General features: G+C 38.7%; 1 protein-coding gene across 1 annotated transcript in view; it reads right to left on the bottom strand.

The window, feature by feature from the left end:
- itga8 (integrin, alpha 8) overlaps nt 1-25,572 on the bottom strand; it is a 168,864-nt gene that overhangs the window by 90,242 nt on the left and 53,050 nt on the right. Inside the window, exons 12-13 of the mRNA XM_007242178.4 lie at nt 24,916-25,121; nt 5,296-5,487 (exon numbers count right to left, since the gene is read on the bottom strand). Of these exons, the coding sequence (XP_007242240.3) occupies nt 5,296-5,487; nt 24,916-25,121 (398 nt within the window). The remainder of the gene's footprint in view (nt 1-5,295; nt 5,488-24,915; nt 25,122-25,572) is intronic.

Below are 25,572 nucleotides of genomic sequence, written 5' to 3'. Positions count from 1 at the left end.
TTTATGTAACTGAAATGTCAGTATATATGTTCATACAGCGTTGTTGAAAATGATGGCTTTCGAAGCCTCATTAATGTCATTAATAAAGTGGGCATTTCAAACCTGTAGAGATGTGAAGCACGGTGTTGCAGTTAACTAAGCTACATTAAATGATATTAAAAAATAATGTAACTTTTGTGGGAAGTCCATATAATATAAACACTAATATTTTAATAATGAAAGTTTGAGTGTTCCTTTATATTCAAACTACAATTTTTATTGTAACTGAAATTTGAATCGAATTGTAATCCAATCGAACTGGGAAATCAGTGATAATACCCTCCTAACACTAATGCTATGTTTATACTTTTATATCAGTGCTGAAAAACACCATGGTCAGCTCAAGCTGGTCAAACTGGTTAAGCTGCCTAATCAGCCAAGCTCTTGAAAAGTATGGGAATGTTTCGATTTAAGTTTGATGGTCCAAACAGTGACCAGTATTGACCAGAATTGAAGAGCATGACCAAGATGTTTGAGCAGCAAGATGGGGCGTGACCAAGCTGGTTGATTAACATGGTGAAGTTAGGCAATCAGCATTACCAGCATGACCACACTGGCCAATCAGCATGACCAAGCTGACTGAGCGGCATTACCAAACAAGGACTGGACAATATGGCTAAAATTGATATCACAATATATTTCTTGAATGTGTTCAATCCAATATAATTCCAATGTAGTAAAATATCACAATATTTAAATTATTTTTTCCTATACACAAAATTAATCACACTTTTAAAAATTGAGCAGAATATAAATTTGTACTTTTTTGCTTAGATGACCAGCTTCTCAACCACCATCATAGACCACCTAAGACCATCCCAAACCAGCTATGGTAAAGATTTGACTTTTTTTTAGAGCAGAAATACTGCACTAAAGCCATTAATAACTATACTCTCTTTGTCATAAAATCTCCAGTTAGTCTCAATATGCAGCTTATGCAGAGAAAAACATATTGTGACACAACCATAAAATATCATCCAGCTCTACCAGGCCCAGGCCTAAATGGACTCAGTTCATTAGATCCCATTAAATTCTTATATGCATCAACATGGGAATTTAAATCGTAGCCAAGTGGTTATGGATATAAGCTGTTTCAGCAGCTCGGCTCCACAGTTGTACCACTACTGTACATCATAAAGCTTTTAGACCAAGAAAGTGATACAGCTAAAATGTAAAAGGCACCATCTGAAATTCCCACCAAGACCACCAACCACCGTCCATCATCCTCCATCATCTGAACACTGTGTGACATTCTGTTACTTATAAAATGGAAAGTAGTTCATACAAAATTCAGGTTGATTCAGATGACTGCTACTACTGTGAACAGCATAAACAGCAAGACCAAGCTAGTCAATCAGCATTAACAAGTTTACCAGGCTAGCTGATCACATGACCACCATACTAAAAACACAACATGGTCAGCACAAGCTCAAGCTCTTTGTCAGCATATAATATATGCAGTATTTTCATGGGTTAGCTGGCGTTTAGCTTAGCAACATATATGACCAAGCTTGACGATGACGGTTGACCAACATGACCATATTGTTCATCCAGCATGACCAGCAAGAACTTGCTCTTGGAGCAGCATTACCAAACTAGTTCACCAGCATCATAAATAACACTGCAACATACACTGTGCAATCAAGAACTACGTAACCAGCGGTCTTACCAGCAAAAAGTAAATTTTTGTCTGGATTAGCACCCAGATAACACACACAGTGATCTATTTTAAGCGTTTATTTTTTTATTGTTGATGATTATGTCTTACAGCCAATGAAAACCTCTTATATAACATTATAATGTTATATAAGACCAATTGGTACTTTTGGCAGTGTGGGCAGTGTGCCAAGTCCTGCTGGAAAATGAAATCTGCATCTCCATAAAAGTTTTCAGCAGAGGGAAGCATGAAGTGCTGTAAGGTTTTGTGGGAAAACAAAACTGCACTGACTTTAGACTTAATAATAAAACACAGTGGATCAACACCAGCAGATGACATGTCTCTCCAAACCATCACTGATTGTGAAACTTCACACTAGACCTCAAGCAGTTTGGACTGTGTGTCTCTCCACTCTTCCTCCAGACTCTGCTCCCTTGATTTACAAATGAAAAGCAAAATTTACTGATGATCAGTGATGGTTTAGAGAGACATATCATCTGCTGGTGTTGATCCACTGTGTTTTATCAAGAGCAAAATGAGTGCAGTGTTTAGCAGATTCTCTCCCTCTTGAATACAGTTTTCTCTTATCAGCAAAAATCTTTCAACACTACATTTTGATTGAACAGATTTTTGTCCATAACTGCATTATTTTGATATTATTTGTATTCAAACTGGAGTGCATCTACAAAGAATTATCCATATCCTTCAGAGAACCACCCTCCACCTACAATGCTTGAAATGAACTGAGAATGACAGTAAAAGTCAACGAATGATTACATGGTACAGTTTTCCTGATTAAATCAAGGAATTACTGCAGCCTTTCCTCCTCTCTCAGAGTGAGCTGAAAACACTCTCGCTATAAACAAAGCATGGATCCTGATGGTGATCTTATTTCCCTCAAGAAGGCCGGCTCTTAAAGCGCTCTCGCTCTCTTTAGGAGGGGTGACGTCTCAAACGGACCCTCAAACATGCCTCAGTGACACCGATACGCGTGTTACTGGGCAACAGAAGAAATGAAACATTTCCCGCTACGAACGTTCGGCATGCAGGCTAATGTTACAGCTCAATCACCATTTGGGTTCGGGTTTACTGAGAAACATCTGTCTTAATTGAAGACTTAACAACCGCACAAACACACACACACACACACACACACGCATACACACATATCCATGACAATTTCCCTCCAGAGCCTGAAACACTCGGTTTGGTCCGCTGTTGACATAGCAGAGTTCTGGAAAAGTCATCTGCTACCCAAGCTCTCCATCTGTACACCCTTTAAATCAAGCACACACACACTCACACATCCACATCACTCCTACCCACACACACACACACACACACACACACCACTCTACGACTTCCCTGTAACAAAAACACCAACACTCTGACAGGCACAGTGTGGCTGTTCCACAATATTAGTGCTGATTTACAGCTAAGCGAGCATTCTGTGAAAGCTTCAGATTTATCTGGACTACTGAGAACCAATCCAAAAGTGTGACTTGTCTTTATCTGGACTCTGTTCAGCTTGTTGCAAAACAACACACACAATATTTCACTCCAACTATTCACACTTGAACTATGGACTTTAGGTTTAATACTGAGAGATATGGTTATAAGTCTATAAATACAATAAGGCATGCCAAAGTTACGAGTATATAATCTCAGCATGAAGTGTTACTTCATGTAGGGGACAGCTTGGGAGCACCCACAACTGTTAAACTTGTGAGGTGTTATCTTGTGAGTGAGGCTCACTCTTTGTCCCGCTCCCCTCAGGCAGGAGGATGCGGAGCATCACGTGCAAAACAACAAGGCTGAGAAACAGCTTCATTCCAGCAGCTGTAAGACTCCTAAACTCCACTCAGCAAACACACACTGCACAACACTTTACAAGGACAATTACACATTTAAAGTATAAATAGCAAAAGTCATGGGACAAGGGCTGGCCGATATGACAAAAAAAATATTTTTCAATATGCTTAAGATGGATAAATGGTGATATAAAATAAAATATGATGTCTGTTTATATCGCTAAAACACAGCATGCTGTATAATCAAAGAGTAACTTATAAAAAAAAGTGTATCTTAGTAATATTTATTTTTAAATAATAAACCTAAGACTGACTCCTGTGGTATTTCCCATTTTTTCCCATTTTCTTCCAATTTAGCTAGGCCAATTGTCCCACCTATTCAGTTGCAACTCAGCTGTATATCCCTTTTTACTGGAGATCCCTTTAACACAAGGAGAGTAAAGACTAGCACATGCCCCCTCGACACGTGAAGTCAGACACCACCTCTTTTTAGACTCCAGCTGATGCAGCATTGCCGAGTAGCATCACGGCGCACTAGCAGGAAAGTGCAGAGACTCACTTCCGATACTTCGGCTCACAGACGCTTTGTGTTGATCAACATCACCCTAGAAGTGATGAAAAGAAAGAACACCATCTACCCACCAAGAGGGAGCAAGACCAATTGTGCTCTCTCAGGGCGCCAGCAGCTGATGGCAAGCTGCATGACCAGGATTCAAACCAGCAATCTCCCAATCATAGTGGCAGGGTTTTAGACTGCTGGATCCCTCTAAGCTCCTCAGAAATAACTCTAGACTCATTATGATAAGGTAAATTTTAATATATTATTTTTTACAATATATATAACACAGCTCCACATGGGACACAATGCTATACTATATAATACAATACTATACTGTACAATACTTGGCACTTGGCATGCCAGTGTCCCTAACAAGTCAGGTGGCCAGCAAACATTTTATAATATATGTTTCCTTAAGGTAAAAATGCTACACAATTTTGCTTAAATGTTCAGATCCACTATACATGATAGAACTAAGGTACTCTACTAGATTTAAACAGTACCACAGCTAAAGTTTGCATCTTGACTGAGGAGCCATTCCAGCAGACATCCAAGATCATTCCAAGCGTTTAAAACCCCTCTGAAATAAAGGTAATTTGGAGAACAAATGAAGCAGATTAAAAGTTCTGAAAGTAAGCAGACCGCTGTTTTCCCTGCACTGCATTTCCTATTTCTGTTCCTGTTTGCTGGCAGACCCCCATGTAAAAGCTCCATTTACAGCCATAAGAGTTCAGTCAAAAGCAAAACCAGCCTACGAGACCCACAGCTAACCCCGTCCAAACAGGCTTTCAGCAAACCATGCACCGGATTATGAACACACAGAAAATTATACTTCTGCAAGGAATAAGGCAACCATGAAAAACAAGGGAAACTAGGAAAAACATCTGCAGCTTTTTGAAGCAGCATCACAATGAAAACAGGAACAAAATAATAGAAAAGCCCAAATCAAAACCACATCTCGCAGTTCGGACGGCAGGAAACCGACCCAGCGTAGAACACAGACCGCCTTATTCAACCGCCCCACTTCTAAAGAGACTGGCTGCACCTCCAACCTGGATTCCTCAACCCTCCACTCTGTCTCATCTCTGCTGCTGCCGTCCACACCACAGCCTGATTACATTACCAGAGATGTTCACAAGCAGTGAGGAGAGAGAGAGTGAGATAGAGAGAGAGAGAGAGAGAGAGAGAGAGAGAGAGAGAGAGAGAGAGTGCGTGGTGCACCCACTCACCGGGGTACTGGTTGTTGTCCAGGTCGGAGTCTCCGCGCAGGGTGAACCCGAATCCCGCCGGGATGCCAGACGAGGCCCAGGCTCCTCTCAGCACCTGAGACGCCTCCATCCGCAGACCAGAGTGCTGACCATTATAGATAAACACCCGACCCCCGCGGTCATCACCCGCAAACGGAGCCCCCACTGCCACATCTGAATAAAAGAGAGAAACACAATACATCAACTGAGGTAAAAACAACACAACATTAACACAACGATCTATGGGTTTAGCATAAAAACACAACGAAGAACAGGAAGGAAAGAAGGAAGGAAATAGAAAGAACAACAGAAGAAGGAAACTACAAAGATCAAATAAAGAAAACAAAAAAAGAAAGGCAAGAAAAAAGGAGAAAAGGAAGACAGGAAAGTAGGAAAGGATGATAGATAGAAAAAATAATAATGAACAGAAAAAAAGGGAGACCGAAAAGAGTGGAAGTAATAAAATAAATAATTTATGTTTGTAAGATAAAAAAATAAAGATACCAGAAAGATGACAACAGGTTTCCACATGCCTTTTACACTGTTAACCTCTTTACCTCCAAGCATAATGTTTAAAGTTACTAATTTTACGACTTTGTAACATTAAACACACAAGGCTGTTAAGGCTATTAGATGTTATAAGTCAGCGTACGTTCTCAGAGTTGGAGACTGAAATAGGGAATGTGTACTGGGGTTTTAAGGGTTAAATGGTGTGTAAGAAATGTACCGTATATTAAACTGCTGTTCAGTTAAAGAGTCCCGGCGTCTGGAAAAATGCCCCCACTGGTTCTAAATCATCGGTTTTCTGTAACATTTTGGGTCATAAATCTGCACAATCTTCTTCCCTATACAATGTCTGGCACAGATACTGTCATTTTAATCCAGCATACATCATCAGCGTAGAGGGGACTGTGTGTGTGTGTCTGTGTGTGTGTGTGTGTAGCAAAGTTAAGGAACGTTTAAACGATCTACAGAACACTCTACGGGGAACAGTCTTTCTTCCATAGCCCTAAAAGACTATACACACACACACACATACACACACACACACACACACACACACAAATCTGCTACTGTGTAAGACCAGTATCTTCAAGCCACAGTTATCAGTGCTCCTCCTGAAACACTGCTTAGACCATTAACCTACATTCACACACACATTCACACACACATACACACACACATACACACAGAGCAACTGAGGAAGGGAAACTGGACAGATGAACTGATGAAGGGAAAATGAACAGAGAAACAGAGGAAGGGAAAATGGACGAAGGAATAGAGGAAGGGACAATGGACAGAGGAACTGATAAAAAAATGGACAGAGGAACTGATGAAGGAAAAATAGACAGAGGAAGGGAAAATGGACAGAGTAACTGATGAGGTGAAAATGGGCAGAGGAACTGATGAAGAAAAAGAGGACTGGTGAACTGATAAGGTAAAATAGACAGAGGAACTGATGACAGGACAATGGACAGAGGGACAGAGAAAATGAAAAATGGACAGAGAAACAAATAAGGAAAAACTAAACAGAGAGAGAACTGATTAATGAAAACATGGACAGAGGAACTGATGAAGGAAAAGAGGACTGGTGAACTGATAAGGGAAAATGGACAGATGAACTGATGAAGGTAAAATAGACAGAGGAAGTGAAAATGGACAGAGGAACTGATGAAGGAAAAGAAGACTGGTGAACTGATGAAGGGAAACTAGACAGAGGAACTGATGAAGGTAACGAGGACTGGTGAACTGATCAAGGGAAAATGGACAGAGGGACAGAGAAAATGAAAAATGGACAGAGGAAAAAATGAGGAAAAAAAATAGACAGAGAGAGAACTGATTAAAGAAAATGTGGACAGAGGAAAAAAGGGAAAATAAATAAAAATGGGCAGTGAATTAGAAGAAAAGTAGAAAAGGACAAAAAACATAAACTGGATAAAAAGAAAGGAAAGATGGATAGAGGGAAAAAATGGACACAGATTTACTCATGATAAATAATAAGTAAAGCAGGCCTAGCATTAGTCTTCTCAGCTGAGCAAACTGAACAACAAAAGACCAAAAAAATAATGACTTTTAATAAAACAACTTTATCACTATAAATCCACCATTTCCTCTAACAGGACCACCGAGTGTGTATGTGTGTGTGTGTGTGTTGCTGTTTCTCTTGGGTGAACTCTGTGCTATAAATAGACGTACTTCATGCATGCCACACTTCGGGGTGACTGCCCTGCTCATTTCCGTTTCCTGTTTGGAGACTGCTACCCTACTGTAGGGTGCTGTGGCTGGCGTGGGGCCAAATGACCCCTACAAGTGTTTCTAATAAAGTGTCCAGTGAGTGAAAGCACAAGGTAGGTGTTTCTAATAAAGTGGCCAGTGAGTGAAAGCACAAGGTAGGTGTTTCTAATAAAGTGGCCAGTGAGTGGAAGAACAAGGTAGGTGTTTCTAATAAAGTGGCCAGTGAGTGGAAGAACAAGGTAGGTGTTTCTAATAAATTGGCCAGTGAGTGGAAGTACTAGGTAGGTGTTTCTAATAAATTGGCCAGTGAGTGGAAGTACTAGGTAGGTGTTTCTAATAAAGTGGCCAATGAGTGGAAGCACAAGGTAGGTGTTTCTAATAAAGTGGCCAGTGAGTGGAAGAACAAGGTAGGTGTTTCTAATAAAGTGTCCAGTGAGTGGAAGTACAAGGTAGGTGTTTCCAATAAAGTGGCCAGTGAGTGGAAGTACAAGGTAGGTGTTTCTAATAAATTGGCCACTGACAGAAAGAACAAGATAGGTGTTTCTAATAAAGTGGCCAATGAGTGGACGAACAAGGTAGGTGTTTCTAATAAAGTGGCCAGTGAGTGAAAGTACAAGGTTGGTGTTTCCAATAAAGTGGCCAGTGAGTGGAAGTACAAGGTAGGTGTTTCTAATAAAGTGGCCAGTGAGTGGAAGTACAAGGTAGGTGTTTCTAATAAAGTGGCCAGTGAGTGAAAGCACAAGGTAGGTGTTTCTAATAAAGTGGCCAGTGAGTGGAAGTACAAGGTAGGTGTTTCTAATAAAGTGGCCAGTGAGTGAAAGCACAAGGTAGGTGTTTCTAATAAAGTGGCCAGTGAGTGAAAGAACAAGGTAGGTGTTTCTAATAAAGTGGCCAGTGAGTGAAAGAACAAGATAGGTGTTTCTAATAAAGTGGCCAATGAGTGGACGAACAAGGTAGGTGTTTCTAATAAAGTTGCCAGTGAATGGAAGTACAAGGTAGGTGTTTCCAATAAAGTGTCCAGTGAGTGGAAGTACAAGGTAGGTGTTTCTAATAAAATGGCCAGTGAGAGGAAGTACAAGGTAGGTGTTTCTAATAAAGTGGCCAGTGAGTGGAAGTACAAGGTAGGTGTTTCTAATAAATTGGCCAGTGACAGAAAGAACAAGATAGGTGTTTCTAATAAAGTGGCCAATGAGTGGACGAACAAGGTAGGTGTTTCTAATAAAGTGGCCAGTGAGTGGAAGAACAAGGTAGGTGTTTCTAATAAAGTGGCCAGTGAGTGGAAGTAGAAGGTAGGTGTTTCTAATAAAGTGGCCAGTGAGTGAAAGCACAAGGTAGGTGTTTCTAATAAAGTGGCCAGTGAGTGAAAGCGCAAGGTAGGTGTTTCTAATAAAGTGGCCAGTGAGTGGAAGAACAGTACGAGGTACGTGTTTCTAATAAAGTGGCCAGTGAGTGGAAGAACAGTACGAGGTACGTGTTTCTGATAAAGTGTCCAGTGAGTGGAAGTAGAAAGTAGGTGTTTCTAATAAAGTGGCCAGTGAGTGGAAGAACAAGGTAGGTGTTTCTAATAAAGTTGCCAGTGAGTGGAAGTACAAGGTAGGTGTTTCTAATAAAGTGGCCAATAAGTGGAAGTACAAGGTAGGTGTTTCCAATAAATTGGCCTGTAAGTGGAAGCACAAGGTTTTTAATGTAAATCATGGTGCTATTTGTGATCACTACAACTCTATACTGTTTTACTTCTACTTTCACATAAAGCATTTAAAGCATTTTCTTCACTCAGAACTAGATATATTAAGCTGTAGTGAGTCTTATAGTGTTTCTTCACGCTGATTCTTGATTCTGACACTAGGTGTGTCGACACGCTGATATACGAGTATCCAGCTCGAACATGCGGTTGGGTTTGGCATGAACGTGGAGCACACTTGTCCAATGTGGTTTCTACAGTCGGAGGCCGGGGAGGGGTTTCAGACACTGAAACTGTACACTAAAAAGTAATGGCGGGTATCAAGAGGAAGCTCCCGAAAGCGTGTACATACATACACACACACACACACACACCCGGGATGCCATCAGTCACTGGCTGTTTGGACGATGGTTCATTTTTCCTGCACGAAGCAGCGAAACAGCAAAAGCAGATGGACGCAGTAGAGCGTTGGAGCTGGAGGCCCAAGTGAACCCCTGCAGCGGCATCTGTCTTCCAGGGCAAGCCACACTATCACACACACCTGTACCCACCCTCCTCACAGAAAGACCCCCTATCACTGACACTGTCCGATAACTTCACCTTTATTATTTATACAGATTACAAGTTATTCATTATGTTTAAATATAATTGAATTTCCTAATGTTGTAAATAAGTATTTGCTCCTCTTAATTTCATGGATCTTTAAAAAAGTTTCATAGAAGATGAGCAACCAGAGGAAGCCTAACGTTTTGTAGCAACTCATAACATAATCAGATATTAAATAAACATGTTAAGTTTAAACACTGGCAGCTCTTGTCAGCAGAGCTTCAGACAGTATTTTTATTTGAACTGTGGAGTACGTCACGAAAATCTGCGTGGGGTTTTAGCCTCCAAATCTGCACACAGTCATTCTCTCAGTCCCATCTCCACACAAGGTAAAGCCATGGAAACGGGGGAGCTGGCTATTTTTTTTTTTTACCTGCTGAACAGGTAATCACTAAGCTTCAGTAAGGTTGCTATGCATAGCTGTGTAATTTATCACCACCACTAGTGTAGTAGTGTAGACAGGCATTTTGGACACTTGAATTGGTGTGGCAGAAAATTCTATCCAGTGTTTGGAATTTGGACTGCTGTAGCCATTTTCAGAGTTCATACACATTTTAACCAATACATTTCCAAGATTTTTTTATGACCATATGATTTTTAAAACATCAATGCATCAGTACATGAACAATAAAACAAAAAAAAAACTAAAACTACAGTTACAATTTATATAATACAGTAGGTCTCAAATTTATCAGATAAAATGCTGACACACAATCTTATCAATCAATAATAATAAAATGTGTGTCAGATCCTGAGAGCACCATTGTGTAGGGCTAAATTACTGAATTAACTCTGAGCTGATAAATTTTGTAGCTAACGATAGATTTTCTACATCGATAAACTGAAACACAAATATTTGTAGAGCAAATGTCCATGACTTTTCCAAAACTTTGTTTTTTTTTATTTTTTCAAAAGTTACCCAGGACTGGAAATTGCTATTTTCAAATTCCATTACTTTTCCAGGTTTTTTCATGACCGTAAGAACCCTGCATTTCACACACTCGCTCGCATTTATTACTGATTGTTCCTTTAAAATGCAGTGTATGACTCATTATTATATTATCACTTATTATAAAAAAATAAAAACATTTACAAAAACAAAGTAACAATAATAATCCCTTAGGCCTCATCCCCTCTTATCTGGATATTGTTAAAGAGGAAGGGTTTTGTTGGGACTTTGGCCTCCCAACCAAAAAAAAAAACTTTTTCAGTTACTTAGTTACTCTTTCCAATATAGATATTTTTGAAAACTCCCCTGTTTTTACACTGTTTTTCACTTTTTGAAGTGGTGTTGCAATGATGGAAAAAACGTTGACATCCCAACACATGCAAATTTCTGTCTGAACTTCCCTATATTGTGCACATGGCATACAACAACATTTTCTACACAGAAACAGCACTACAAATTTTGTCAAAGGCTTCCAGTAGGTATTCTATGGGCCCTATCGTACACCCTGCACAGGGCACGTCTCGATGCTTGTTGTCAACAGTCTATGGTGTGGAAGTGAGGTGTGTTTAGGTAAACGTCTGGTGTGTTTCTATTTTGGCAGCGGGAAATACAGGTGCACCAATGACTGATTAAAACCCAGTTAACAATCACACACATATAGACGCAAGTCCAGCTTTTACATGAACAATAAACAGAATAAAGAATAAAATAACATTGCTGTTCCCTAAATCTCTTCACACCCTGAACATGCAGGTCAGTATCTTCTGCTGAGATGTTCAAAAGTGCCAAGTTGTTAAAATATCAACACGCCAAAGTCAGAGCATGCCTGCCTTATAAAGGGAATGACAACTGACACACTGATTGGTTTATTCCATGTTATGCCCAAAACACATCCATGATAAATTTAGAGAATTAGTACATGCTTTCTGTGTGTTTCAAGCCACGCAAGGCTTATTTTTTGCGCCCTCAACAAACCAAAGACACACAACACTCCCTAAATCCAGCAATTATGCAATTGACCGGGGGTCAAGTACTTTTCACTTTATCTAACCACAGCAGTGTCACTAATTTGTTATCTGTTAAGTATCAGTGAGTAATGTATGTTCCGGCATTTGTTCCTTTGGAGAAGTACAATATTATCTTTTTACGAAAAAATAAATAAATAGTATTGATATCACCAAAACAGGTAATGTCACAATATCTATGCTAGTATTAGACATGGAAAAGTTGTATCATGTCACCCCTAGTTAACTTGATTGACAGGGGTTGGACAATGAAACTGAAACACCTGGTTTAGACCACAATCATTTGTTGTCATGACGGACAGTTCTGGTGGAAACAGGAGAGTTGAGGTGCACATTGAATTCTGTCGTGATTTGAGCAGCTGTGGTTTTATGTTTTTTGGGATACAATCGGGGTTAGCACTAGGGCTGTGACGATAATTTTATTACCGCAATACCGCGGTTATGGGACGTCACCGCGGTGATGAGCTCATTACCGTCATTACCGCATTTTTTTATGGCTGTCAAATCTGATTGACTGCGTTTTGAGCGGTAGTAAAATGCTCCATATAAGCACAACTGTGGTGAATTCAGTATTAATATGTCAAGTGTAAGTCCTACACTATAGGGCTGTGCAATATATCAAATATATTTTGATCGCGATAGATATTGGTGTCAAACGATCTCAAAATTCATAATATCGAATATAAAATTTTTTGTCATTTATCTGTGCTGCCGCTGCACTGGCGCTGCGGCGAATGGGTTAAGCAAAACGCGGTGCGTGGTACTCATTGAGGTCAGAACAGCTCTGGAGTCTCCTGCTCACTTCGTCTCCATTGAGGCTGCTGAAGAGAGTGAAGATTAGCAGCACTAATATTGGCTCGGAAATGGAAGCTACAGGGCAGGCTCAGTAAGTTGAGAAAAAAGGAAGAAAAAGACTCAGAACAGAAGAGAATCATCTGCAAGATTTGCCGGAAAGTGGTGTCTGCACCTCTCGCCAACACATCAAACTAATTCACCCACCTCAAGGTAAACCATAGAGCCATGTAAGGTGTTCCGTGGTTACATTTTGAGAAAGTAAAATATATTAATTCATTGTCTGGCTGCTGGCTGTTCTGCGTGAGCTCCGCGGAGAACGCGCGGCATTGCGCCTCAGTCTTGGTAAAAATAGTAAGGTTGGTTGAAGTGTAGTTCAAACAGCAAAGCAATGATATAAAACTATAACCACCATCTTTACTGAAATGTTGTTATCTGACCAAGTCTGAGGTAAAATGCGCTGCGCCTTGTCTCTTTCACAGCACGCGGAACTGAGTTCAGAACCGCTACAAATATAACCATATAAAACTCAGTTCAGATAAATAAACTTCAGATGAGTAAGGACACGTAAAGTGAAACAAAAATTGTCAAACATAAAGGACAGGTTTCTATTATTTTAAAATGGAACTAATGTCTTTTTTTTTTGGTCGGTTGTCTCTTGCGAGCCGATTTCTTAACGTCACGACATTTTAATCAACATATTATATGACGCGGGTCCCGTCAGGATATCTTGCGGCACAGACAGAACTGAATTGTTATTGGCGGGAACAGGAGTTTAATCAATCCAGATGATGTGGGAGCACATTAATAAATAGTTAAGAATATTGTAATAATCACGCAGTGATTCTCATGCACGCAACAAAAAAACCCTAAGCACAAAAAAGGAGCGGAGAATGGACCGACACGCGCACACACACACCGATTTTTTTTTGTAATGTGGTAAGAAACGTGACCGCACTATTCAGCGCGGTTTTAATAAATATTTTTTTTTATTTTAAGCACTAAATGTAATTTATTAAATTTATTTAGGACCGCGGGGCAGGTGCGGCAAAACTGTGTACACTCTAAAAAACAGAGGTACGATATGAGTACTTTTTTGTACTCGAAGGTACATTCTTTATAATTGTACCCTCAAAGGTATAATATTGGTCTTTACAGGGTCAGATTTGTTCCCTCTGAAGTACAAAGTCATTTCTAACAGCAATAAGTACAGATTTGTACCATTTAACCAGCCAAAAGGTACATTCAGTATTTTGCATCACTGTACTAATGAACAGTATATATTTAAATTGCACATTTTTTATTTGAAAGCCAGACAATTTTGTATCATCAAGTTTTTGAGCCATTTTTAGTTGATGTCAATGTTTATAATCTTTATAATCTATACTGGCACAAAAACCATGGGTACAAAAAAGTACTTTCACTGAAAGGTACTTTTTTGAACCTTAATATAAGGTACAGCCCCAGCGACAAGCTTTGTACTCTTTTAAGTACAAATCTGTACTTATATTTCTTAGAGTGTATGTGGCGGGCTGATGCGGGATTAAAAGAAGGATTTTTTTTGCGGAACGGTAACGGGACAAAAAAGAAATGATGTCTGAATTAATTTCCTCCAATCGAATATAATTTAACATGGTTTAAGAATATAAAATAATTTATAAACAAACGAAATATTTAATATTGAGCTAATAGCCCAAGTGCAAAAATACAAAATCTGTAATACTCTGCACTGCACAATTCAAACGAAATAGCCGTAACGCAGCTGCGCTCCTGCCCTGCGATGCAGCCGAAGCCTGGTGTGAGGCAGCAGAAATTCTGGGGTGAAAACTACATAACTACACAACATAAGGAGACATAATGCACTCCAAATATTCAGGAGGGAAGTGAAATAAATGATACTGTACAGATATAATCTGTATCTAGTAGATATTTAATGAGAAATAAGAAGAGTGTGAATAAAAAAAAAAAAACAGACGCCTATCACAGACTTCTTGAGCCTTGAGCCCGAACGGCCGAGGAAAGGGGTGAGAAATATATTTTTTTCGGGGCCGGGGGTCAGTGGAAAATTTTGCTGTGGATTAATTCGTCTTTTTTTTTTAAACGAATATTAGAATATTCGCTACCAATTACTGCCGAATATCCTGAGCTCAAAACCGCTATTCGGGCCAGCCCTAAAATAGATCTATGGATGGAGAAGGGGGAGGCGGACAAGCTCCTCCTTCAAAAAGTCTGCTCGGAAAAAGACAGGTTAGCTGTACAATGACGAATTATACAGGCAGCATATGTTCACTTGTTATGCTGTATTTATGGTTTATGTAGAGGTTGTATGTAGGCTGTATGGTTTGAAGAATAAAGATTTGTTACCAATAAATTTATGGTGTTTTTTTTTTTTTTTGGTTTGGGGTCTCGCGGTTAACCGCAATATCGCGGTGATGCGTTAGTTTTTTACCGCGGTTATAAAAAATCAATACCGCCACAGCCCTAGTTAGCACCCGAACATCCCTTCCAGACAGCTTCCTCTTGCGTCCACAGTTAATCCTGTTGGATGTGGTTGGTCCTTCTTGGTGGTATGCTGACATTACCCTGGATACTGTGGCTCTTGATACATCACAAAGACTTGCTGTCTTGGTCACAGATGCGCCAGCAAGACGTGCACCAACAATTTATCCTCTTTAACCTCCCACACTAAAATGACAGGTGTTTCAGTTTCATTGTCCAACTCCTGTACGTATTGGTTCATTACCAATTTGAGTGAAAAGTTCCTCTGGAAACCAAAAGTGTTTAATCAATGGCATTCAAAGTGTGCTTTTCCTCCGTTTCCTGTTTTCTGTGCAACCACTCACACACTTGCACACATACACACCATCTGGCCAGACCCTTCTGATCAGGACTAAATATAGAATAAACAGCCCTAATGACCGGTGTTTTCTTAAGCCAGTTAATCGGCTAGAGGGATTGATATCCATATCAAATATTGATTTGGCCATCGCTCTTAAGGGCTTCCAAAAGCATTGTCTCATAGCAGCTTCCCCAAGCGCACATGGCTTCAATCTATAATGAATCCCTGGTGCTGACTGTACACAGAACAAAGCGGGTACGGTTACCAGAACAGAACCAGCACTGTGGACATCACATCTGTCTCCACGCTCACGTTAAAGGGCCGGCGTCTTCAGGTTACAGCTTACATCAGGACACGAGAGCGTGTGTGTGTGTGTGTGAGTGTGTAAGAGAGAAAATGTATGTCACATTCTTGACCATGTGACACATGTTTTAAATTCATGTCCTCTGTTGGCTTTCATCTGTCTTAATTTAAGCAGCACACATACATTTGCTCACTTTTAGCACAGATCAGAGATTCACAGTTTTTTCCTTCTGATTCACAGCCTAGAACACTTTCTGTGATTGATTACACTGGCCTGATTACACCTGTGGATAATTAGTCAGGCCAAGGCTCCACCTCCTCCACCGGTTTCCTCTCTACAGGAGGAAGACGTGTTGAAAACAACATGTAGTGCTGCCATTATGACCAATCACTGCACTGATTTAAAAGGAAACTAAAGACATAGTTTAGAGGAGCTTTGGCACTATGCCAAACTTTTTTAGGACCTCAGTGTGGTGACTGTGCTGAGCTGTATGGAGTGAATTTTGTGCCAAAAGTTTTACACAAAAAAAATAAATCCGCAATCAAAATGTTAGGAATCAAAAGCAAAAATTGTATGTTACAAATTCAAAAGAGAAAAAATATATAGCAAACATATATTTTTAAATATAATTGGTTATTTTATTATCCTTTGCAGTATTATTTCAGTTTGGTCTTTGCTTTTATTTTTGTGTTTTTGTGAATTTTCTGTGGATTTTTTTTGGATTTTTCTGTTAAAGACTTTTGCTTCTGGAATCCCTCTTTTGCTTCTGCTTCAGTTTTTTGCTTCTGAGTTTTGGCACAGTTTTCACGGGTGGGCGGGGCTTAGAAGAAGGGGTTCCCCTTGAATCTCCATTGGTCAGCTGGTTCTGGACTGGCGGGTTCCCTGAACCCTCGTCTGAGACTGACCACGCCCCCAAACACCCGCCAGCTTCAAGCGTCCTTCCAAACACGGAGTGAACAGCAGTTTCCAGCAAACAGCAACAGCAGCAGATACTTTTACAATTAAATATTATACAAACGTTATGTTTAATGTTATATTATGTTATATTATTCTCTGTTTCACTCCATTTAAAAGCTCACATTAGCAAGATGTGCTAAATATTCACGCGCAAATTATGATAGTTACCTAGTCAATGAGCTAGTGAGTTAGCTAATTACCTAATCAGTGAACTAGTCAGTTATCTTAGTGAATGAGCTAGTGAGTTAGCTAGTTACCTAATCAATGAACTAGTCAGTTATCTTAGTCAATGAGCTAGTGAGTTAGCTAGTTACCTACTCAGTGAGCTAGTGAGCAACCTAGCCAGCAAACTAGTGAGTTATCTAGCCAGTGAACTAGTGAGTTAGTTACCTACTCAGTGAGCTAGTGAATTACTTAGTCAGTGAACTAGTGAGTTACCTACTCAGTGAGCTAATAAGTTAGCAGGTTACTTACTCAGTGAGCAAGTGAGTTACCTAGTCAGTGAACCAGTGAGTTACATAGTAAGTGTGCTACTGAGTTAGCTACTTACCTACTCAATGAGCTAATGAATTAGAATGCTACCTAGTCAGTGAACTAGTGAGTTACATAGTCAGAGAACTAGTGAGTTAGCTAGTCAGTGAACTAGTGGGTTAGCTATTCAGTGAACTAGTGAGTTACCTAGTCAGAGAACTAGTGAGTTAGCTAGTCAGTGAACTAGTGAGTTACCTAGTCAGTGAACTAGTGAGTTACCTACTCAGTGAGCTAGTGAGTTACCTAGTCATTGAGCTAGTGAGTTAGGTAGTTACCTACTTTCAGCATGAATATTTAGCACTCTCGCTAATGTGACTTGTGAACATAACGTTTGTATAATATTTAATTGTAAAAGTATCTGCTGCTGTTGCTGTTTGCTGGAAGCTGCTGTTCACTCCGTGTTTGGAAGGACGCTTGAAGCTGGCGGGGTGTTTGGGGGCGTGGTCAGTCTCAGACGAGGGTTCAGGGAACCCGCCAGTCCAGAACCAGCTGACCAATGGAGATTCAAGGGGAACCCCTTCTTCTAAGCCCCGCCCACCCGTGAAAACTGTGCCAAAACTCAGAAGCAAAAAACTGAAGCAGAAGCAAAAGAGGGATTCCAGAAGCAAAAGTCTTTAACAGAAAAATCCAAAACATCCACAGAAAATTCACAAAAACACAAAAATAAAAGCAAAGACCAAACTGAAATAATTTTCAAATAACTGCAAAGGATAATAAAATAACCAAGTATATTTAAAAATATATATTTGCTATATATTTTTTTCTCTTTTGAATTTGTAACATATAATTTTTGCTTTTGATTCCTAACATTTTGATTGCGGATTTTATTTTTTTGTGTAAAACTTTTGGCACAAAATTCACTCCATAGAGCTGGTGCCCCCTGCCGCGGGCACCATTTGATATCGTTTTATTATATCAAATGTTCGGTCTTGGTCTACTAACTTTTACACACTTATTATTTGCTCAGAAAGTGCCCTATTAATAATTCTTAAAGGTCTCATTCCATCGTATTTTTAATTCATTTTAAAATGTCTAGCTGTGTCTCTAGTATGAATAAACGCCATGTGAGCTGTTTCTTGTGAAAAAAAGTGCTCAGATTTTTCTATTTTGCCCTGCTTTAGATTAATTAATTACTAAAATTACTTAAGAAAGACAGGATTTCAGCTCTTGCTCATGAATACTCATACATGCAAACATATATATCGCCTCTGATTGGCTAACAGCACTGCAGCAGAGAACGCCTTCCTGCCTCCCCTCACAGCCAATTTTACAGCTCTAAAACTCAATGGATAAAATGTTTTTAGAGATACCGCCTTGGCTGTAAAGATATAGTGCTTGAACTTCACTTAACGTCAGACTCATTATCAATGCCGTGGTGCGAGCAGAGGCTGCCCGCCATGCTGCCACTCTCCCCGGAGATCCGATACTTACACAAGATACACAAGATAACTTTAACTAGCTGGTGTAAACAGATTAACAGAGCTCCTCCTTAGCTAACCAGACAGTGTCGGCTCTGCTGCAGCCCGGCTTCAGCTCTGTCTGAGGAATACCCCTGATTTCAGTAGAAACAATGAATTTACAGATGTCCCAATATTTTTTGCCATGTTGTTTACATGCAGAATACTCTAGCTGATGCTGGACGACTGTCATTTGATTTATTTAACTGCAGTTGCACCTATGTAGCTTCTAAGATCTGTACATGAACAATACCAAACACCGCTATTCAGTACACATTTCCTGCATCGTTGCATTCCTACACAACACCATAAAAACAATTAGAAAACAGCTGAGTGAGAGTGCCAGTCCAGGAGGATTGAATCTAAAACCTTGAGAGAAGCATTACGAGTATGTGTTATTCAAAAATATAGAACACAAGTGAGCGATCGCGTGCTGCAAATGCAAAATAGTGGCTATTTCTAAAAGAATTTTAAACAAGCATAGATAGAAGCATCTCAAGTGGTGCAGCTGTCTAAGTGCTGGCCTTGTCATCAGCAGACTGCAGGATCTCAGTGTCCAAGAGTCCCAGAGAGCATAGGTGGCCATGATTCCTCTGGGTGGGATGGCCTTCCCTCTCCCCAATCACTCAGCACGACACAAGCCAGGGTGGGCATCAATTAGTGGATGTTAACAGTAATCATTTAGCACTGGCAGCTAGTTCAAGTTCAAGTCTATTTATATGGAAAATTTAACAACAGGTGTCATAAAGCTGCTGTGAGCCAAACCAATGACAACAGTGTCGGAAACAACTTAATGAGAATTTAATGAGACAATGAGAACATATTCTCAAAAATGTTAATATGCATGTCAATGGGGTCTATGAGTTTTTAATCTTACATGAGGCTTAGTTTATTTTTTCTCTTTTAGTCTTAAAAACATAATGATCTACTGTCAACCTTACTGATGTGAAGAGTTGAAGAAGTGTGTGTTCAAGATTCAATACTTTTTTCAAGTAAGAATGTAGGTGTATGAATTTAGGTTTATCATTTTCTTCTTATAAAAACCAAACATTGAATGCAACATATTTTATATGTCTGTAAAGAGCCTGTAAATCTCAGCAAATATGTATCAGTTCCAGGTGGCTCCTCTTGATGCTGTTTGGGAGAATGTAGAGTGTGTAATGCAGCATTAGCTTAAAGTGGGGCTACTTTGAAGCTAAAACTTCACCTGAACCTAAAAAGTGACTGATTTTCTTTGTGTGTTATTTGATAGAGGTACTGTAATCACACTCCTGTATATTCACACTCTTGGACACTACACTACTCTTAAATACTTAAATACAATACGTGCACAGATTTATGTTTATTATTTGTCATATCTGCTGATACCTGCTATCTCCTACACTTAATTTATTTTGTATTACTGCACTACCTCATATGTTTCCACAGTTTGTATAGTTTTTTTGTATTTATACATTTACGTATATATTCTTCCAATCTCAGTTTAGAATCTTACAGTTTAGAGTCTTATATTTCTTACTCTGCTTTCTTATTGTACTACCCCTATTGTTGTTTATCTATCTATCTATCTATCTATCTATCTATCTATCTATCTATCTATCTATCTATCTATCTATCTATCTATCTATCTATCTATCTATCTATCTATGTAGACGTAGTGTTTTTAAAGATAGATAACACTTCACAGCACAGAGTGACAGTCAACCTTGATATTGTCATCTTTAGCTGACAAAAACTCATAGTAGTGGCTGTATTTCCAGCTAGAAAACGTGCATCTCTGTCTCTCCTCCTTACATTGTTTATGTTTATGTCGCTGTTTGTGAGATAGGATGAGGATGTACGTCACTCCCTGAGTCGCAAGAAGAATGTAAAAATATATCCTTTTACTAAGTAAAACGGCAAAAATAATAAGGCAAAGTGACTTGGATAAGTAACTTTAATCTGATTACTGGATTGGAAATAGGTCAATACTTCAATTGCATTTTAAGATTTTTGTTTGCACTTTATAAAAGGGAAAAAGGTTTTCTTTTCATTGATTCAGCTGCTGCAAAATATTTATTTTCATTATTTTTTATGAGTTGTTGGAACAACCTTTGTACAAACAGAGTTTGGTTTAAGAAATAAAATGCTGAAAATTTTATTTGTCTGTTTCCTATCTTTATCTGATTAATCGAAAGAAAAATCAACAGATTAATCGATTATCAAATGAATTGCTTGATGCAGCCCTAAAAACGATACAATTAGGGGAAGCTAGAAACTTGTCCAAACTTTTAACTGATACACAGTTTAAATGACTTCATTGGCTGCATCTGTCCAGAAACAAAATGGCAAGAATTTATCAAAATTTAGATCAGAATTGTTTTAGAAGTAGGAGACAGATATTTTTTTTCCATATGATTTGGACATGCCTGAAAACCTTTATCTTAACCCCCCTTAACAATCAAATAAAAAAATCTATTCAAATGTATTCATATCGGGTTTTTATAAAAATGTTATCACAAAGATGCTTTACAGACATACAGGTCCAAGCCTTCAATGAGTAAACCCCACAGTGATAGCAGTGGCAATGAAAAACTCCCTCATACTAAGAGAAAGAAACCTTGAAAGGAACCAAGATTAAGTAGGAGGAACCCATCCTCCTCTGGTTGACCCAGACAGCATAAACAAATAACAGAATATAACAGAGATAATGGAGCGCTAAAGCTAATGTACAGACAGGTCCTGAGTATATATATTAACTGATACAATGCCAGATTAAAATTGCGTAAAAGTCACAATTGGGCTTCCAGTCAAAACATCAGTGAAACACCTGTTGAAACCTGAAACCACACTCCTGACAACACTTAACAACAGCAGAACCTTGAGAAACTAGACTGCTATGGTTTGGAAGAAGTGCTAACGATAAACAAGTTTGAAACAGGTGCAGTGGTGCACTTTACACCAATATGGTATTCAGTATTCAGTATTCGGTTCTAAACCTGTATTCACATTGGCAGGTGTCAGGTTTGTCTCTTGTGGGTGTTTTTGAGGCCATTCGCTGCATTTAACTGTAGCATAGAACCTCTAGCTTCAAGAAAAAGTAATAGTCCAAACAAATACAATATACAACACCAGCAGATGACATGTCTCTCCAAATCATCACTGATCATCAGTAAATTTTACATTTCACTTGAAAATTAAGGAACAAGAGTCTGGAGGAAGAGTGGAGAGACGCACAGTCCAAACTGCTTGAGGGCTAGTGATGGTTTGGAGAGTCATGTCATCTGCTGGTGTTGATCCACTGTGTTTTATTATTAAGTCTAAAGTCAGTGCAGTTTTGTTTTCCCACAAAATCTTACAGCACTTCATGCTTCCCTCTGCTGAACAATTTTATCGAGATGTGGATTTCATTTTCCAGCAGGACTTGGCGCACTGTCCACACTGCCAAAAGTACCAGTTGATATTCTAAGTTTGCACTAGGGGTGGGCCATATGGCTCTAAAATAATATCACGATATTTCAGAGTATTTTTGTGATAACGATATACTTGGCGATATAGGAAAACAGAAAAATAATTAATTAATTTCAGGAATATAGTATAGTAGTATAACAGTATAATCATAATGTGGCAAAATAAATAATATAGCATAAAATAATATAATGCAGCAAATAATATTGCAGAATATTTTCATGCATATAAACTGCAAACAAAAACTGTAAACCAAAACAATAATACAATAAATACACTTAAAGCTTCACAGTAAATAATAGACTACTTTTAAGACAGAATTATCACAATATGGATTTTTAATATCATGATATTTCTGTGTCACGATATATTGTATACGATATAATATTGCCCACCCCTAGTTTGCACTAGTACTTGTTTCAATATGTTATTGTGTGGCTGGTAGTGGGACACAGCCAATTCATCATGCTGGCTGTGCTCACAATGCTAACTCCAGAAATGCGTAGCTTATTATTGGCTAAGTTAGTTCTGTTTGCCTGCAAAGCATCACATTAATTACACAAAAGACAAATAAAATATTTAACTGCTTACTGTGAAAGACCTTATCAGCATTACAAGTGTAACAATACATTTACTGACATCCGAATAAACTGTGCAAATAAATCATGCTCAGTGTGTAAAGCTCTCTGATTGGTTCTTTAGTGAGGGAGTTTTACTGGCTTATCACGGCCTGAAGATAAGCTAACAGTGACTCACTGAACGACACACTGACTGAGTGAATCGAGCAGACAGAGAAAATAAATAAGAAAACAAACAGAGCTGCCAAAAGAATGTAAACCCAGGACTCAAAGTCAGAAGGTCTCTCACACATCTGCAGAGTAAAAATAGGCTCTCTCTCACACACACACACACACACACACACATCCACAATGACTGCAAACACTTTGCATCTACTATTATGACTATATCACTTCCTGTGCTGTTCAAACTGAAACAGAATGAAGTTTATATATATATATATATATATATATATATATATATATATATATATATATATATATATATATATATATATATATATATATATAACATTTCTATAAACTAATGTCAGCTTTACTGTTTTTATGGAAAAAAAGAACAAGCACTGATTCTCACAAAAAAAACAACAACAAAAAAAAAAGACCTTACACACTCTGAAATGAGTCACAGCCCCGAACAGGAAACCAGTGACAGGGGTGTGGGGTCACTAACTAAGCTCCAAAATCCTGACTGGCTGAAGAGCTTTTGATTTTCAGCACTTCGGAGCCGGAGGATAGGATATCCTCTTCATCCAAGACAAAACACAACCCCAGAAAATGAGGAAACGTGACTGCCTCTGACACGAAAACTCCAGAAATATACATACAGCACGGCTAAAAATAACAAACAAGTCTGTAAGTGATGAATCTCTCAGTTACTATTCGGATAACTGACAAATGTTTTACACCACTGTTTCTGTAATAGTTCAATGATTTAATTAAGGCAATGTTACGTAGCGTTGAGTGTAATAGAGAGAATAGCGTCTTCAGGCTTGGCATGCTGCTACACTACACTATGTGACATTTAACAGTGCACAGTATTTCAATCAATTGACCAATTAATGCAATGTGCTTCACTTTGCACAAAAGTGGCTAATAAAAACATTATATTTCACTTTATCTGATGGTTCAACTAATCGAATAATTGATTCAGCACTCTTCACTTTATCTGATGGTTCAATTAATCCAATAATTAATTCAGCACTCTTCACTTTATCTGATAGTTTAATTAATCAACAAATTAATTCAGCACTCTTCACTTTATCTGATGGTTCGATTAATCGATTAATTAATTCAGCACTCTTCACTTTATCTGATGGTTCGATTAATCGATTAATTGATTCAGCACTCTTCACTTTATCTGATGGTTCGATTAATCGATTAATTGATTCAGCACTCTTCACTTTATCTGATGGTTCAATTAATCCATTAATTGATTCAGCACTCTTCACTTTATCTGATGTTTCAATGAATCGACTAATTGATTCAGCACTGTAAACTTTGTGATGTTTCAATTAATCGACTAATTGATTCAGCACTCTTCACTTTATCTGATGGTTCAATTAATCCATTAATTGATTCAGCACTCTTCACTTTATCTGATGGTTCAATTAATCCATTAATTGATTCAGCACTCTTCACTTTATCTGATGGTTCAATTAATCAACTAATTGATTCAGCACTGTAAACTTTGTGATGTTTCAATTAATCGACTAATTGATTCAGCACTCTTCACTTTATCTTATAGTTCAATTAATCGACTAACCTTTTCAACATGTTTCACTTCAAGGTTCACTTCATAGATAGATAGATAGATAGATAGATAGACTTCACACTGTGTGATTGTTCAACTGACTGACTAATTAAATAATTCATTTCAATGTTATAACTGATTCATTACACATTCTGTACGATGTTTTAATGTATCAACTAATTGATTCATTACCCTTTACTTTGTGTGATGGTTTAATTTGTCAACTAATCGAATCTTTACATTTTACTTACACTTTACTACTAACTTGAAAAGCATTTTAAATGTGTGCTTTATTCCCTAATTTATTCAGCTCACATCATTCAAGGTTCCATCTCTGCATCAAGCAGTTCACCCCCTCTCCATGTTTCAATAATTCAGTCTATCATAAAGACCTTGTATCTTACAGTATATATCTCATGAAAAGTTTTTATTGAAGTATGTTACTTACCCAGATAGCCATCCTGATTGATGTCTCCAAGAGGAGCGATGGCACTGCCATAGCGTCCAAACACATGTGTACCGGTCAGCTTGATGGCAGGAGAAAAGAGGAGGGCGTCCTCCTGCAGGTACAGATAAACCCGGCCCACCTCCCGCGGCTTACTCTCAAACTCCCGGTCCATGTACAGAGGAGCTCCCACCAGAACATCATCTAACCTAACAACACACACACACACACACACACACCGTTTAAAAACAGGCTTATTCTATAGTATAGCTAGTAGAATTCTAACAGCTCAGGTATTATCTGCTATATTAGCATATTTTTAAAGTGCTGCTAATGTAATAGCCACCCTATCCACCCAGAGACAGTGAAGCCAACGATGCTCTCTGATTGGCCCAGGCATGGATGGCTGTGGCATCATCAGGGATTAAACCACTGGACCAACGCCTAGACAGTTCCACCACTACCTAGTTTTCAATATGTTTGGCTTTCCATGGAAAGGTCAGCAGAAGAGCACACACACACACACACACACAGGACCAGACCAGACTTTCCTCCACAGATTACATCACTCCTGAGACAGAAAGACTGATATTGAACGAGAGAAACAGCGCTATCTGGACATCAGAACTATAGAATAACCAGTAAAATAAAAACTCTATG

This window comes from Astyanax mexicanus, chromosome 1 (genome assembly GCF_023375975.1).
Source record: "Astyanax mexicanus isolate ESR-SI-001 chromosome 1, AstMex3_surface, whole genome shotgun sequence".
NCBI lineage: Eukaryota > Metazoa > Chordata > Actinopteri > Characiformes > Acestrorhamphidae > Astyanax > Astyanax mexicanus.
This window is presented reverse-complemented; position numbering and strand designations above follow the sequence as displayed.